Source organism: Chenopodium quinoa, unplaced genomic scaffold, assembly GCF_001683475.1.
Source record: "Chenopodium quinoa cultivar QQ74 unplaced genomic scaffold, ASM168347v1, whole genome shotgun sequence".
Classification (NCBI taxonomy): domain Eukaryota; kingdom Viridiplantae; phylum Streptophyta; class Magnoliopsida; order Caryophyllales; family Amaranthaceae; genus Chenopodium; species Chenopodium quinoa.
In genome coordinates, this window is record NW_018744996.1 from 2,731,727 (window position 1) to 2,745,568 (window position 13,842).

At 33.1% G+C, this 13,842-nt stretch overlaps 1 protein-coding gene across 1 annotated transcript; it reads right to left on the reverse strand.

Moving 5' to 3' along the window:
* Positions 1-781: 781 nt before the first annotated feature.
* LOC110707329 (protein FATTY ACID EXPORT 7-like) lies at positions 782-3,727 on the reverse strand. Its single transcript, XM_021885349.1, has 2 exons — positions 3,579-3,727; positions 782-1,353 (listed from the first exon to the last, which is right to left on the reverse strand). Exon 2 carries the CDS (start codon positions 1,323-1,325, stop codon positions 996-998), a length of 330 nt encoding a protein of 109 aa, XP_021741041.1. The 5' UTR covers positions 1,326-1,353; positions 3,579-3,727; the 3' UTR covers positions 782-995.
* Positions 3,728-13,842: the final 10,115 nt, after the last annotated feature.

Genomic DNA, 13,842 nt, shown 5'->3' on the forward strand with positions numbered 1-13,842 from the left:
CTCCTGGCAATTTGTAGCTCATTGATCTGAATGACCTACCTACGTAATTAGTACATTAGCTGAGTAGCCACCATTTTATCAATATACTATGACATGGAATTCAAAGCTCTACTTCTTAATAGATTTATAGAATTTATGTTACAGGCTGAGCAAGACCTGACTTTTTATGGTATAGAATTAAGAATTGACCAAGTCGCATGTTTAAATCATGAGTTTGTGGTGACTTTCGTAGGATCTTCACTCTGCATGGGGTTTGAATTAACTATTTTTCGATTTTAGATTTGGCGAAACCTAGTCATGTAAATACAAGATGAAGGAAAATATGTCGAAGCAAAGTATCAATGTTGGTTCTCCTGTAGTTAGTTAAAACCGGAAAGTCAAATCATGAAGAAAAATAAATTCAAAGTAATAATAAAATAAATAAAAAAAAAAAAGTAAAAGATAAAAACAATTTTACAGCTAAACTACACAAGTGAGCTAACCCATGCCAGTCCACGCAGTTAGTCTATTCGTGCTTGTTCAAGCTCTCAGGAATCTGCTAGACTGATCGATAGCTTGCAAAACTTGACACAGATATTGGCATATATAGATCTATCATTTTACAGATCGCAAAGGGTTGTTTTTCCTGTCTCACACAAATTATCATAGTTAACATTTAGCTATTAAGCTAGCATTTTTAGTAAAGTATGATTCTACTAGGCCAGATGCTTCTTGCTAAGATCTTCCAGTCTCCCATGTACTGCAGTTAAGAGTACTGCCAACCATGAAATTGACTAGTTTGTGCTATAAAATGGCTTCACTGTGATAAACGAAGTATAAAATTGTTATTCATGTTCAAACAAACATGAACTTAAACAACAATTCATAATTCATACTAATACCCCACCTTTCTCAACTCCAACAAACATTATCAGACTACAGTACCAGACAACAAATTGTTTACTAAAGTTTCAACCTAGACAATACCATGATGCTTCCAGGTGCCCTATCACTGTCTAGTGTTGACTTCGAATGATTCCATGTAGGTAACCACCGGTCATTCCAAGTGAAAGAAGAGCAACAACTCCAGCAGGAAATACCTTCCTCGTTTTCTGAAAACGATAACCCATTGATCCAAGCAACATTGTAGAGACACCAATCCCAAGTGATGAGGCAAAAACTGGATTATTTGGGAGTTCTGTGTAAACATAGTACAGTAAAGCAGATGATGCTCCACCAGCACCAAGGGACATAAGGCTACCTCTCTTCATATAACCCATAACCCCACCTACTCCAACTAGGGCAGCATAGCCAAGAGTGAGTTTCTGGGATGTTGACAAGTCCATTTTCTTCCTTCGTTAATAATAGAGCAATCTGCAATGACCAAGTGGCACAAGTAAATTGATCAGTTCCCCCAAGTCAACGTCTGGTGATAGGAGAAGGGCTTAAGTTGAGACTTTGTTGTGTTGGAACTATTCGGAGAAATTGTGAACGTCATAAAAACACTAACTGAAGCATAGATTTTCTGTGGCTATTTATCACATGATTTTATGTCATAATTAGCATATTATGGGAAACTGCAACTCTAAGCATGATCACAAAATTACTACTTGTATGATCACAAAAGAGAAAGCAACTCTAAGCATGGACAAATATTTGAAGATAGAGACTGCAGAAGAACAGCTAAACTCAAAGGCCAACCCAAGAATGGAATTTTTTTTTATTGAGTAATAGAGACTATCTCCACTTTTTTCACTCTTTATTTTGTTTTATTTTATTTATTTAATTTTTTTTTTTTTTCATTCTTCAATCCTCCATGACACTACATAATTCCATATCCTTGACACCATCATCTGAACAACCTCAATGGTTGAGTCTCAGCACAATAGGCAATATGCCACTACATAAAGTCTATACATTTGGAAATTGATCTTCAAATTGTGAACACCCGTAAAAATAGCAAAATAATAACAAAAATAATAGTATTACTGTATTAGAATAGAATATATTTGTTTAAGATTCACTTTATACGGAGACTATGTCGATCAAAGTTGTGAAAACCTCGAGCATGGAACAAGATTGGGACTCCCTCCAATGGTGAGTCTAATCTCAATGGAGCCTTTAATCCTGAGAACCTCTTTGAGACTACCATTGAAGGTAGTGACGTTTTCACTAGCCTGTGAATCAGCCCAGAGACCACAGCACAAAGCCAAAGGGAATTCAGGAAGTCAATAATTTGTAAAAGCGGGTTGATATTGATTCATATTGGACAAGGATCAATAATGAGAGGGAGGGTAATCAATAAAAAGATGGAAGTTGGCCTACAACTAGAGAGTTGGATATGGATGCTAATTTAAAAGGAGAGTTGTTGTACATTACTTTTATCTTAAGGATAGGTACATCTTCCACTCCTGAATCGTGATCCGCATATCAACTCTTAAGAAAGTTCAAACATGCATTAAAAATTGCCACCTATTATCCAAGTAGTTGACCTTTGTTTGATACGGATAGGATTAACATAAGAAAGTTGAAAGATATCCATTTTTCCTTTGTCTCTTTGGGCAATTAGAACATGGAAGCAATGAATAAGGTTAAAAGGAGATATAATAAAGAGAATGAAACAAAGTAGAGATGCAGGTTGAGGAAGGAGAAAGTGGTGGGAAACTATAACCTTCCAATTGAAGGTAATAGTTCACCACCAATTCCCCCCACCCCCCTTTTCCCTCCCCTTGTATCAACCCTTAAATGAGGATAATGATTTCACATCCCTCCTTCCACCTCTAACCACCACTACATCAACCAATGATTCAATTGGGTTATCTTGGACGGCATCACTCTCTAATTTATGAGCCCCATTCTAAACAAGACCTTACTTTGACCTTTCAACATGAAAATTGTCAACGACTCCCAATTTTGAAAATCTCATATTAGCCCTCACCTACAAGGCTACAAGTCCTACAACTATAATACATTGAACATCTATATCATCTAGGTTAATGTTTCCACACCCAACTCAACTAAAAGTTGGAAAAGGTATTAATCTGGGATAAGGGGGGAAAAAAACTATAAACCATGTCCGGCTAGGAATATTAGGTTTTTGACAATAAGAGCATGATCAAGCTAAAAGTAAATATTTTTGTGAGAAATTTGGATCTTTTATTCTTTTGGCCTAACCCATAAGGGAAAGTGTAATGTCCAAACACCAAATCCCCAAGATTTGGCACTGCCAATGATAAATCACAGATATCTTACAATTCCACTATAATTAGAACTAAATTAGGAAATTTAATTTCAAATTTGCAAGGCCATAATGTTAGTGCCACGACTTTTTCAGAAAGCATACAACAATAAATTCTAATTTAGCAACTAATTGCTTGACGATAAACAAAGATTAAACAAAACGATTCAAACCCAGAAATCCAAATGTTTCAATCTTCTGGGATCATTAAAGATATTAAGCAAATATAATGCAAATTAAATGAAATAAATGAAAAAAAAAAAAAAAAACCAATTCAACTAATCAGAAAAGGTTGAATTTAATTAGAGAAATCTAGATATCAATTTTGAAAGGAAAAAAACAAAGGGGAAGAAATACTTACTTGCAGAAATGGCGTTTGGTAGAGTTGCTGTATTAGTCTGTGTAGTGAAAGTGACGAAGGAAAAATTCAAGTTTGCACTTTTTTGGGTTTTCGAGAAGATTCTAGTTTCTTGCATTTGCAAATCAAAGTGGCAATTTGGTAATTAACCAAAAAAAAAAAAAAAAACACATATATATATATATGGGGAGGTTCCGCTAAAAACAGAACTTATGGTGAAAACTAAAAACAAGCAATCTTAGCCATTCATTACTAGCACAAAAGATCAGACGGTTCTAAAGCCCTAAGATCATTCCAACCTTACATATAATCAATTCAACCGTTTAAAAGGTCACTACATGCTTAAAATAAGGTAACTTCATCTAAATTGACGATATTTACATAGAGTCACTATATATAAAAATAACGTAACTATATACAAAAATAGGGTAGCTATATCAATTTTTACAATATTTACATTAAGGTCACTATATACAAAAATAGGGTAACTATTTCAATTTTGACCATATTTACATAGAGGTCACTGTATACAAAAATAGGATAACTATAACAATTTTTACAGCATTTACATAAAGGTCACTATATACAAAAATAAAGTAACTATATCGACTGAGTTTTTGACACCATTTACATAAAGGTCACTATATACAAAAATAAAGATCACTATATATAAAAATAAGGTGACTGAAACAAAATTTAAAGCATTTCCATAATTCTAAGGTCATTATATCGAAAATAAGGTAACTATATATGAACTTCGGGTAATTATATCAATTTGACACCATTTACCCAGAGGTCAATAAATATAAAAATAAGTATTAAAAAAGTCCATGTAGGATTCAAACCTACATCCCGTGATTACACGGTGCTCGACCAATTGAGCTAATAGGCTTTCAACATGCCAAAACAGCCAATAAAAGCATACCAACATCACAGACCAACATCATACAGACTTCATACAGACTGAAGCAAAACAAGCTTGACAAGATCAACGTTTTAAGGACAGAAGCAGAGGCAAATGAAAGCATACCAGGAAATCATGATACGAGCAAGCCACCTGTATATGAGGAATCCCGACAAAATGTAGATATTGAACAGGCAGGCACCAAAAATCATACAATCAAAGATAAATCTTCACAAAGGCTGAAGAAGGTTACTACACTAACTCCAGCTGACAAGGTAAGATCAGGAATGATAGAGCTCGCAATAACGCAAACTAGCATACTCGAGTTCTAGAAATAAATTTCTAAAGACACACTTCTACCATTTAACTAACATGTCCTTTACCCTGCATGTTTCAGGATGATAATAAAGTATCAACAGTTATTGAAGATCAAAGGGAAAAATTGATACCTGGTGAAGTACAAATCATGCATCAGATTACAGAAAAAGGTAAGCAATTACATGCCTAAAATTTTCAAGAGCAATTCTTAAAAAAAGACTCCAATTCCCCAATAAAAGAATATACCATCAGAGACTAGAGGATATGTATCCTCTACGAGTTTCTGATCCAAACAAATCTATTCATTTCTTGTCCATATTCTTTTTTCCATTTGATTCTTACACATATATATTACCATGTTCAAACACCATTTAAACCACAATTGCAAGAACAACCATCAATGCTCTTGGTTAAAGAAAGAAACAAACAAGCTTATCAAACATCCTATAGTTCATCAAATATTATCTTCCTAATATCTGATCAAGAAAAACAGATTTTCAAAACTAATTTATATGTTTTAACGAAAAAGAAATAGATACTAATCCTTCACATTTTACACTGCAGATGTCCAAGAGGAATGCGATAATAACTCCTGTAATCAACAACAGAAGCACCAGGAGCCTATAAAGATGGTAAAACAAGAGCCACTCACAGAAGATGAGTTGTTCTTGAAGTAGAAACTCATAAAGAGCTTATCAAATTCTTGAATATTCCTCAATGATTCCAGCAAAATGCAAATATCATAGCAAATCAACGCAAAAATCACAAACAAAAACCAAATCCAAACCCTAATTAACAGATCTACCAAACAAAAAAAAGGAAAAAATTAATTAAACCTGAGCAACCTTGTAGGCTGTGAGAATACTCTCAGCGGCTTCTTTCCTCTCAGCACCAGTCTTAAACTCAGCCGCAAATACCTATGATAATCTCCCATCATCTTCAAATAAAAGACCTTAGAATCACCACTACTAGCAGAAGGAATAAGCTTAATGTCCAGAAGCTTCAAAATACCGTCACAAATATCAGAAAGCTAATTCTCAATGCGAGTGAAAAATCGTGAAAGCTGTAGATCTTCTTCTACTTAGATCTCCGTCTCATCTATCGGTGCTTCCTCTTCAATCTCCTCATACGCTTCTTCTTCCACTGCAAAAATCAATCAAATCAACAAGTTGAACTTCAAATTAGTTAACAATGGTGGAAAAACTCAACTGAACCGAACAAATCAATGAAATTAAGGAAGAAACTAAAGTTAATCGATTAGTAAAACAGGAAATCGAACTAAATTGAACAAAATCGAACAGAAAATCGCAAAATCAAACAAAATCGAACAAAATTGATGAAAATTTCAAAAACCTTAAAACCTCAAATCATGCAAAAAATAGCGAAATTAACACAAAGAACTCACCTGATAATAGATCGTGGAGCTGAAAAATTGCTGAAATCAAAGTAATTGAAGCTGAATTTGAAAAAAGTAGCGTGAAAATTGGGGAAAAAAATGTCGAGAAATTAGGAGAGAGAAAGCAGGAGAGAGGAGGGAGAGGAGGAAGAAAATAACGGAGGAGAGAGAAATTGTTTCGTGGGAGGAGAGAGAAAATTAGTATATAAACGTTAGATGTCATCCGCTAGATTATAATCTACGGCTAGGATGAATCGTTTTCAGTTTTCACCCTAACATTTGTTTTCACATGATCCATACTCTATATATATATATATATATATATATACGAATTATGTGAATTTTTTTTTTCAGATTAATTCTAAATAGGTTTCATCCCAAAAACATATGATAATAGAAAAGGTATTATCTTCTATTTTTATATAGTGTTATGTATGGATTGAAAATTATATAAGACCATCTCCAATGATGAGATTTGAGGGAGTTTTTTAGGAGAGAGAGAGAATTTTTTGCAAAGGATACCAATAATTTGGTTTGCCTAAGAAAAAAAAAAAAAAATTGGTATCTAAACTTAGCAACTCTAATGGAAAGTTGGTAAGTTTAAATACCTAACTTTAGGTCTCATTTGACAAAAAGTGTGAACCCCTTATCAATATTATAATATATTTTGTAATTTATTTACGTTTTAATTTTATTTATTTATTTTTTTATTTTATTTTTTTTTTTTTTGAAAAACTTACAATATGGATGATGGGTCATAAATTGAAAGTGACATTAGTATACTACTATACTTTAAAGAGTCTTATCATTGGAAAATTAGACTTCACATGAGTTGTTAAATTGATAAGTGTAAATTAAGAAGTAGGTTGGGTATCACCATTGAAGGTAAAAATAACTCATTTTGTATTTCAATACTCAAAGTTAAGTCTCACTAATGGAGACAGTCTCTACAATTTGGGGTGTAGAATTTTGAACAAGCATAATCTAAGATAAGAGTAAACATAATCGGTTGATTAAGGAGTCCACCCAAACAGGGGCGGAGCCATGTAGGAACAAGGGGGGACGGTTGTCCCCCCATTTTTCCAAAAAAAAATTTAATTTATGTTAGCTTAAATAAATGCTGTAAATAAGAATAAATACCTTACATGTATACCTTATATAACAAAGACAACATTTGGTCTGGTGGTTGATGGGCTTGAGTAAAGCTTGTATTTCTCTTTGATCCTAGGTTCGATTCTTTACCCGATCATTTTTTTTGTTTCTTTTTGCTATTTTTGGACTTTATTTTTATTTCATTTTATAGTTTATACAAAGTGCTCCTATTTAACTTCTTTTTCTTGTTTTTGGATTTTGCCATTTTTTTTTACACTGGTTTTTAAATTTCATTATATAGTATGTAATTTATATATACAAAGTATTATAAGTCTTCAAACCTCTAATTACTCTCATTTAACTGTTTAATCAAGTATCGCCTTGTTGATAGTGATTACTAATGTGTTATTAAACTATTTGTAATGAACACATGTCTCCGTATTTTTTTATCTCTCTAATTATGTGTGCCTAAATTCTATTTTTTTTATAGCTTGTTTGGAACTAAGTTTCCAATTTTATTTTTAGTCAAAGAAAGTTTATTTATTTATTATTATTTTTTTTTTAAAATGTAACCCAAATCCCTTTACATCTACTATCAATTTGTGTAAATGCTTATCATTTGATAAATCATATTTATCGATTATTAAGGATTACATACCTTAAAATTGGGGTTTACCAGCATAAAAAAAAAATTTGGTTAATAAATTTCTTAATATGCAATTAATTTTTTAACAACTCCTCTTTCACCATATAAGAATAATTGTCATATCTCATAAGCGATTTCAAATATATATTAAACAATTTATGTGATCAATTTCTTTTTTCTTATAATTATTGTCGATTATTAAACATCTAAAAATTGTCCCCCCGGATTACAAATCCTGGCTCCGCCACTGCACCCAAATACCCAATTGCTCTTATTATGATATAAGAATGTTAAACAAACACAATTCCAAGTCTCAAAATGGGTATTTGATTTACCTAATAACAACAATCATAAAAAGCTAATTTATGGATGAAGTAATTGAGAAATTATCACCAGAAAAACAGAGTTCTATCCCAACAACAATATCTCACGACTCACGAGTCGTAGCAGTATATGACAATTACACCGTTGAAATTGAAGCCTTGATATCCCAAACAAGCTACCAAAATTTGAGGTAAGATCCCTCTCAATGGTGAGCAAAAAAAATGCCCACCCACTTTCTTTCTAAACAAATCTGTTTTGTCCATGGGCAAATTTTTTTCACAATTTCTCTCCCAATGGTGAGCAAAAAAAATGGTTGCCCACTACTCTCTCTCTCTTACTTTTTCAATACCCCACCATTACTTTCTCTCTCCTACACAACACTTCTTTATTTATTAATTTCATTTATATTTTAACAATATTACTCCAAATAAATAAAAACTAGTCTAAATTTGTGTAACTTATTTTTTTTTTATTTGTGTCGTTTTTATCGTTAAAATAAAGAATATGGAGGATTTATGGTATTTCTAAAATTATACCAAAATATACCAAAATTCATGTCTATTTATAGAGAATTAAATTTTATGACCGTTGGTAATTTTAATTTTTTTTTTAATAAATATTTATTTCAGAATTTGCATTACAAAAAATATAACCACTGCAAATTGTGGGGCACACCAGAGCACTGTTCATCTTAAAAATGCTCAAGTCTTGGGCATTTTCAGAAATGCTCATGAGCATTTTTTTGCTTTTTCTCATTTGCTCACCATTGTAATACATGAGCAAATTTTATGCCCACCCAAAATGCCCATGAGCAAATTTTTAGTTCACCATTGGTAGTGCTCAAATAAGATCAGAAAAGACATAATTGAGCTTTGATTAGAGGTAATTTTTGAGACTGCTTATTGAAAAACGTAAATGAGGACTGTTTTGAAAATTAAAACTCTGTTTATTTTTCCCTCTTTCTCTCACTATTTTGCTTCCTCTCTCTTCTCTCTAATATATATTGTCAACAAATGAGCCAATAAAGGACTTTTGTTGCCCATCCAAATTCACAGCAAAAGACATAGCAAAAGTCAAAGTAATAAGTAAACTTCTCAGAGAAGCCTTTACACTTGGGCATAAACTACAATACTTGCCACAAGATTAATCACCGATATAAATGGGCTACTTCAAAGAGGAAGGGACCCTTGGCCCAACCCAACAAAACGATTATTTTTTTTTTCTAATAAAAATTGATTCATAAATAAAAAGTTATATAACATATAAAGAAATTTAAATCTAATAAATATATATAAATTGAATCAAATAAAAACAATCATATTTTTTATACAAAGGTTATATGTTTGTGTAATGCATATATATAAAGTACTTGTATTTTCTTTTAATAATTATTAGTGTCAAATAAATAAACAATGCTATGATCATCATATAAAAATTTATACGAGTAGCAATTTTTTGTTTAATGAAATTATTTACTCCGTATTTGATTAACTTGATACTTGTATAGTTGTATATAATATGGTATGGATTTTAATTATTTATTTGTTTGTGACATAGTACATCTTGGAATTGAAGTTAGTGGTTACCCAAATGAGCATGAGCAGTTGAAGGAAATTAGAGAAGCTACCGTAGAGAAATACAAACACATGTACGAACTTATATAATTAGAGGACGAAAAAAATTGTATTGTGACTTTCAATTTCTTACAAAATTACATATAAATCGATCATTATAATTACATCACCAAATTCATCGCCCTAATATTACGTCAAGCTTATTGTATAAAATAGAAAATAATATACATATCCCTTTGGACTACTTATATACAAGTATAAATAAAGGGTAATGCTATATGTATTTAATATTTTTTCTTATGACATGCTTGGATTAAGGGAGATGTATTAATAGGGTAATAAAAGTCAAACTAAGCAAAATGAAAGTGAAAATATGGAAGGAGGAGATAGTGATAGTGTGATTGTAATAAAAATTATGTAGCGATGGTGTGACATGAGCTGAAAAAAGAGGAACTAATACCCTCATTTTGGAGGTAATAGTTATATTAGGGAGAGGGTGGGAAACTACTTTTCTCATTATGAGGATAATAATTCCTCCATCTCTCTCTTTTCCTCATGGCATAAACTATCTTGTTTCATTTGTAGCACGCAAGATTAGTGAGCCACGCAAAGCCGAGCTAGCAAGGGAGCTATAGCTCGCTGCTTGAAAGCTTGCAGCAGGTCCGAGCTATAGCTCGCATGTGAGAGAGCTAGAGCTCGCTGCCAGAAAGCCTACGGCAGGGCCGAGTGAGAGCTCTCATGCGAGAGAACTATAGCTCGCTACCCAGTAAGCCTACGACAGGCAGGGCCGAGCTGAGCGAGAGCTCTCATGCAAGAGAGCTATATATAGCTCGGCCGTGGGTTTGGGCTTTGCGGGAAAGGCTTGTCTTGCTTTGTTTGATTGTTTCTATTTCTTTCTTCTCCTATAATAAATACTACTCCTTAACTCTTATTTCATACATATGTTATTTTCGTTATGGAAAACCTAAACACAAAAACACAAACCTCGCTACCTTTTGAGATCTGAACAGTTCTTGAGTAATTCCAGTCTTCGAGTTCAGGTACACGAATTACGAGGAGAGTTGTGTTAATATTGGGGGGTGTACATCATCAGAAAACATGTACCGGTGATGGCGTATTTTGCTTCCAATGCAGTTGATTCTTTTCTGTGGCACAACTGTATATTTGAGATCATCAATCAAGTATTTTCCCTCATCTTCTTTGTTTTATTATTGGAATCGACAGATATTTTACCAACACACTTGCTCTCCCCGATGATGGCAAGGCGGAGTTTCAACCTGTTAATTTAAAAGACATCTTCAGAACGTGTTTAGTTCACCTTATTTAATACTTTGGTTTCGGTAAAAACATAATATATAATTTTTGTGTAAAATTAAATCACATTAGATCTGATTAGTTTACCTTATTTTAATACTTTGCTTTGGGTTAAAACATAAAAAAAAAATTTTGTGTAAAATCAAATTACATTAGGTCTTAGTTCAGAAAATATGTTCAAGTTAGTTCACATTTAAAAAAAAAATTAATATAAATAAAAATAAAAAATTGGCCAAGTAAATTTATATATGCGTTTTTCTTAAATAAAATAATGAGGCTTTATCCTTCTATATATTATTGTTTTTTTTACGATAGGATCCTTCTATATTATTGACTTATTGTTATCGTTATCGTTATTGTTATTGCAAAGTATTAGTCTTGAAGCATTGATTTTGTATGATTGTAGGTTCTAGCAGTTGACCCGAATAGAGAGGCGTACGAGGTTGGACTGACATCCATTAAAAAGGCTGGAGTTGAACACAAAATTGACTTTGTTCAAGGAAGTGCCATGCCATTTTTGAATGACCTAATAAGCAAGGTAAGATAAATGTACTAATGAATCTAGAGTTTTTTACATTTATTTTTAATTGTCGTCTAGTTGATATGAAAAATTCAAACCACCTTGTAAGTTATGTGTTGTAGTTCGTATAATTTGATTGACACTTGTTGGAACAATTGATATGTGAATTTTGTGAAAAACAAAAAGTCCCATATTGGTGGGAAATGAAAGGTTGTCCTCCTTTATAATGGATAATGTGGAGTATTTAGGTGTGGTCCAAGGGCTACCTACATTTTGTGGAGAGGGAGGACTTACCTACCAAGCCCACCTATCACACACGTGCACCAAACCAAGCTAGGTTGGGATGGGTTTCTTAAATGAACAAGGCTTAATAAGTGCCTTGATTTTTGCTAAACTAACGTTTTTTCCCAGATTTTGTGTTAATTGAAATTTGACCGTCTTAATTTATTCCGTTTTCTGGCTTAATGGGGCATTAATTTTGCTTAACGTTTTGAAAAATTAAGTTTATGGCCGTTATGCTGGCTTAATGGTGCGTTAATGGCTGAACCGTTATGCTGCAATTTTAGAGGCTGTTTTATCCTGGGGGACATCCGGTTACGTACGAGCTGCTTGCACACCTTCGAGGCAGTACCGTGAATGTTCTAAAGAGAACGACATAGTCCGCGACTCAATCTCATTCCCGGTAACATTGTTCTTACTGTTTTGTTTCCTGCGGTTCCGTTCACAACAATATTGATAATAAAATAGATGTGTTTAGAAATAAATTCATGTGACTACATACAAATGTACAAGTATTTGTTAATCTCGCATTGTATTCAAAATTTAGAGTACGTGTACGTATTGTTTTGTATAACAATTATAAAATATGCAGGGTAAGGAAGGGTGTTTTGATTTTGCCTTTGTTGATACTGATAAGGAAAACTACATCAATTATCATGAGCCATTGCTTAACCTTGTTAAGGTTGGAGGAGTAATCGCCTTTGACAACACTCTTTGGTTTGGTTCAGTTGCCATTGCTAGTGATGATGAAATATTCAAGAATGACCCTGTTATGAAATACGTTAAACAAAATGGATACGATGCAATTAAGAATGCCTCGAATTGAGTCTATTCTTCTCTCAATTGGTGATGGTGTTACGCTTTGTAGGCGCAAGTATTAGAAAATATGGGTAAGAAGGAAGGAACGAACCAAATTTGTGACCTATCGTGCATAGGCCCTAGCTGAATTTGCCTCTAGGCCAATAATCATTTTATGATCAATATCAGTGTACAAATAAAAATGTTCTATTACAATGTGTCTTTTGAAGGATAAAATGTCATGTTATAGTTTTAAGTAGTAAAACAAATTCTCATTTTGAGTGCTTAATTAAGAAACAAAATTCAATTTGGTGTCTCAATCTCTCATATATTACCTATGGATATGTATCCCAAGGATGAAATCCATGGAAATGATCTCTCTTTTGGTTTCAAATAAAATTAAAATGTTCCTCTAATTAGTTAGTTGGACCCCTCCTTATATCAAGATCAGAAGATGGCCACAAAGTGACAAAACCTTGTGATTTTGGGTAAGTGTGAACGAAAATATTAATTTCTCTCAATTGAAAACTAAAATTTGATAAGGAGCTAACAAAATTCAATGGAAATTTATTGGGTTAGGGTTTCTAAGGTGTGGAGGGGTAATTGAGGGCATTTTGCGGCGAGGGGAGGAGTTTTTTAGGGATTTTTCGAGGGAGGGGGGTTTCGGGATGGGGTTTATGGTGGTTTAGGGGGCAGCGGAGAGGGTAGGGGGAGTGTCGGCGCCAGCGCAAGGGAAGGGGGGTCTAGGCACGACGGGAGGGGAGGGGCAGAGGGCTGGGTGGGGAGGGTGGCTAGTGGTGGTGGGTTTTATTTATTTTTAATTAATTTTAAATTAATTAGTTTTATTTAGTTAGAAAGTTAAGGATTTAACTACACAATTATGCCTTAACTTCTCACTTTTTTCACCATTAGAGTACTTTAATATATTTTTTTTCCACCATTTGGGTATCCAATCTCAAAATCTGGCCAAATTAATTAAACACAAGTTAAAAAGAGAGGGCCTTGGATAGTATTAATTGATGTACAACTCAGCACAAATTTTGAAGCAATTGAACTTTTATTTATTTACTTATTTTGAGGGAAAAATGGGCGGTAGCATTTT

Coding starts and splice junctions, on each gene's coding strand:
- LOC110707329 (XM_021885349.1), bottom strand. CDS start 1,325: ATGGACTTGTCAACATCCCAGAAACTCACTCTTGGCTATGCTGCCCTA.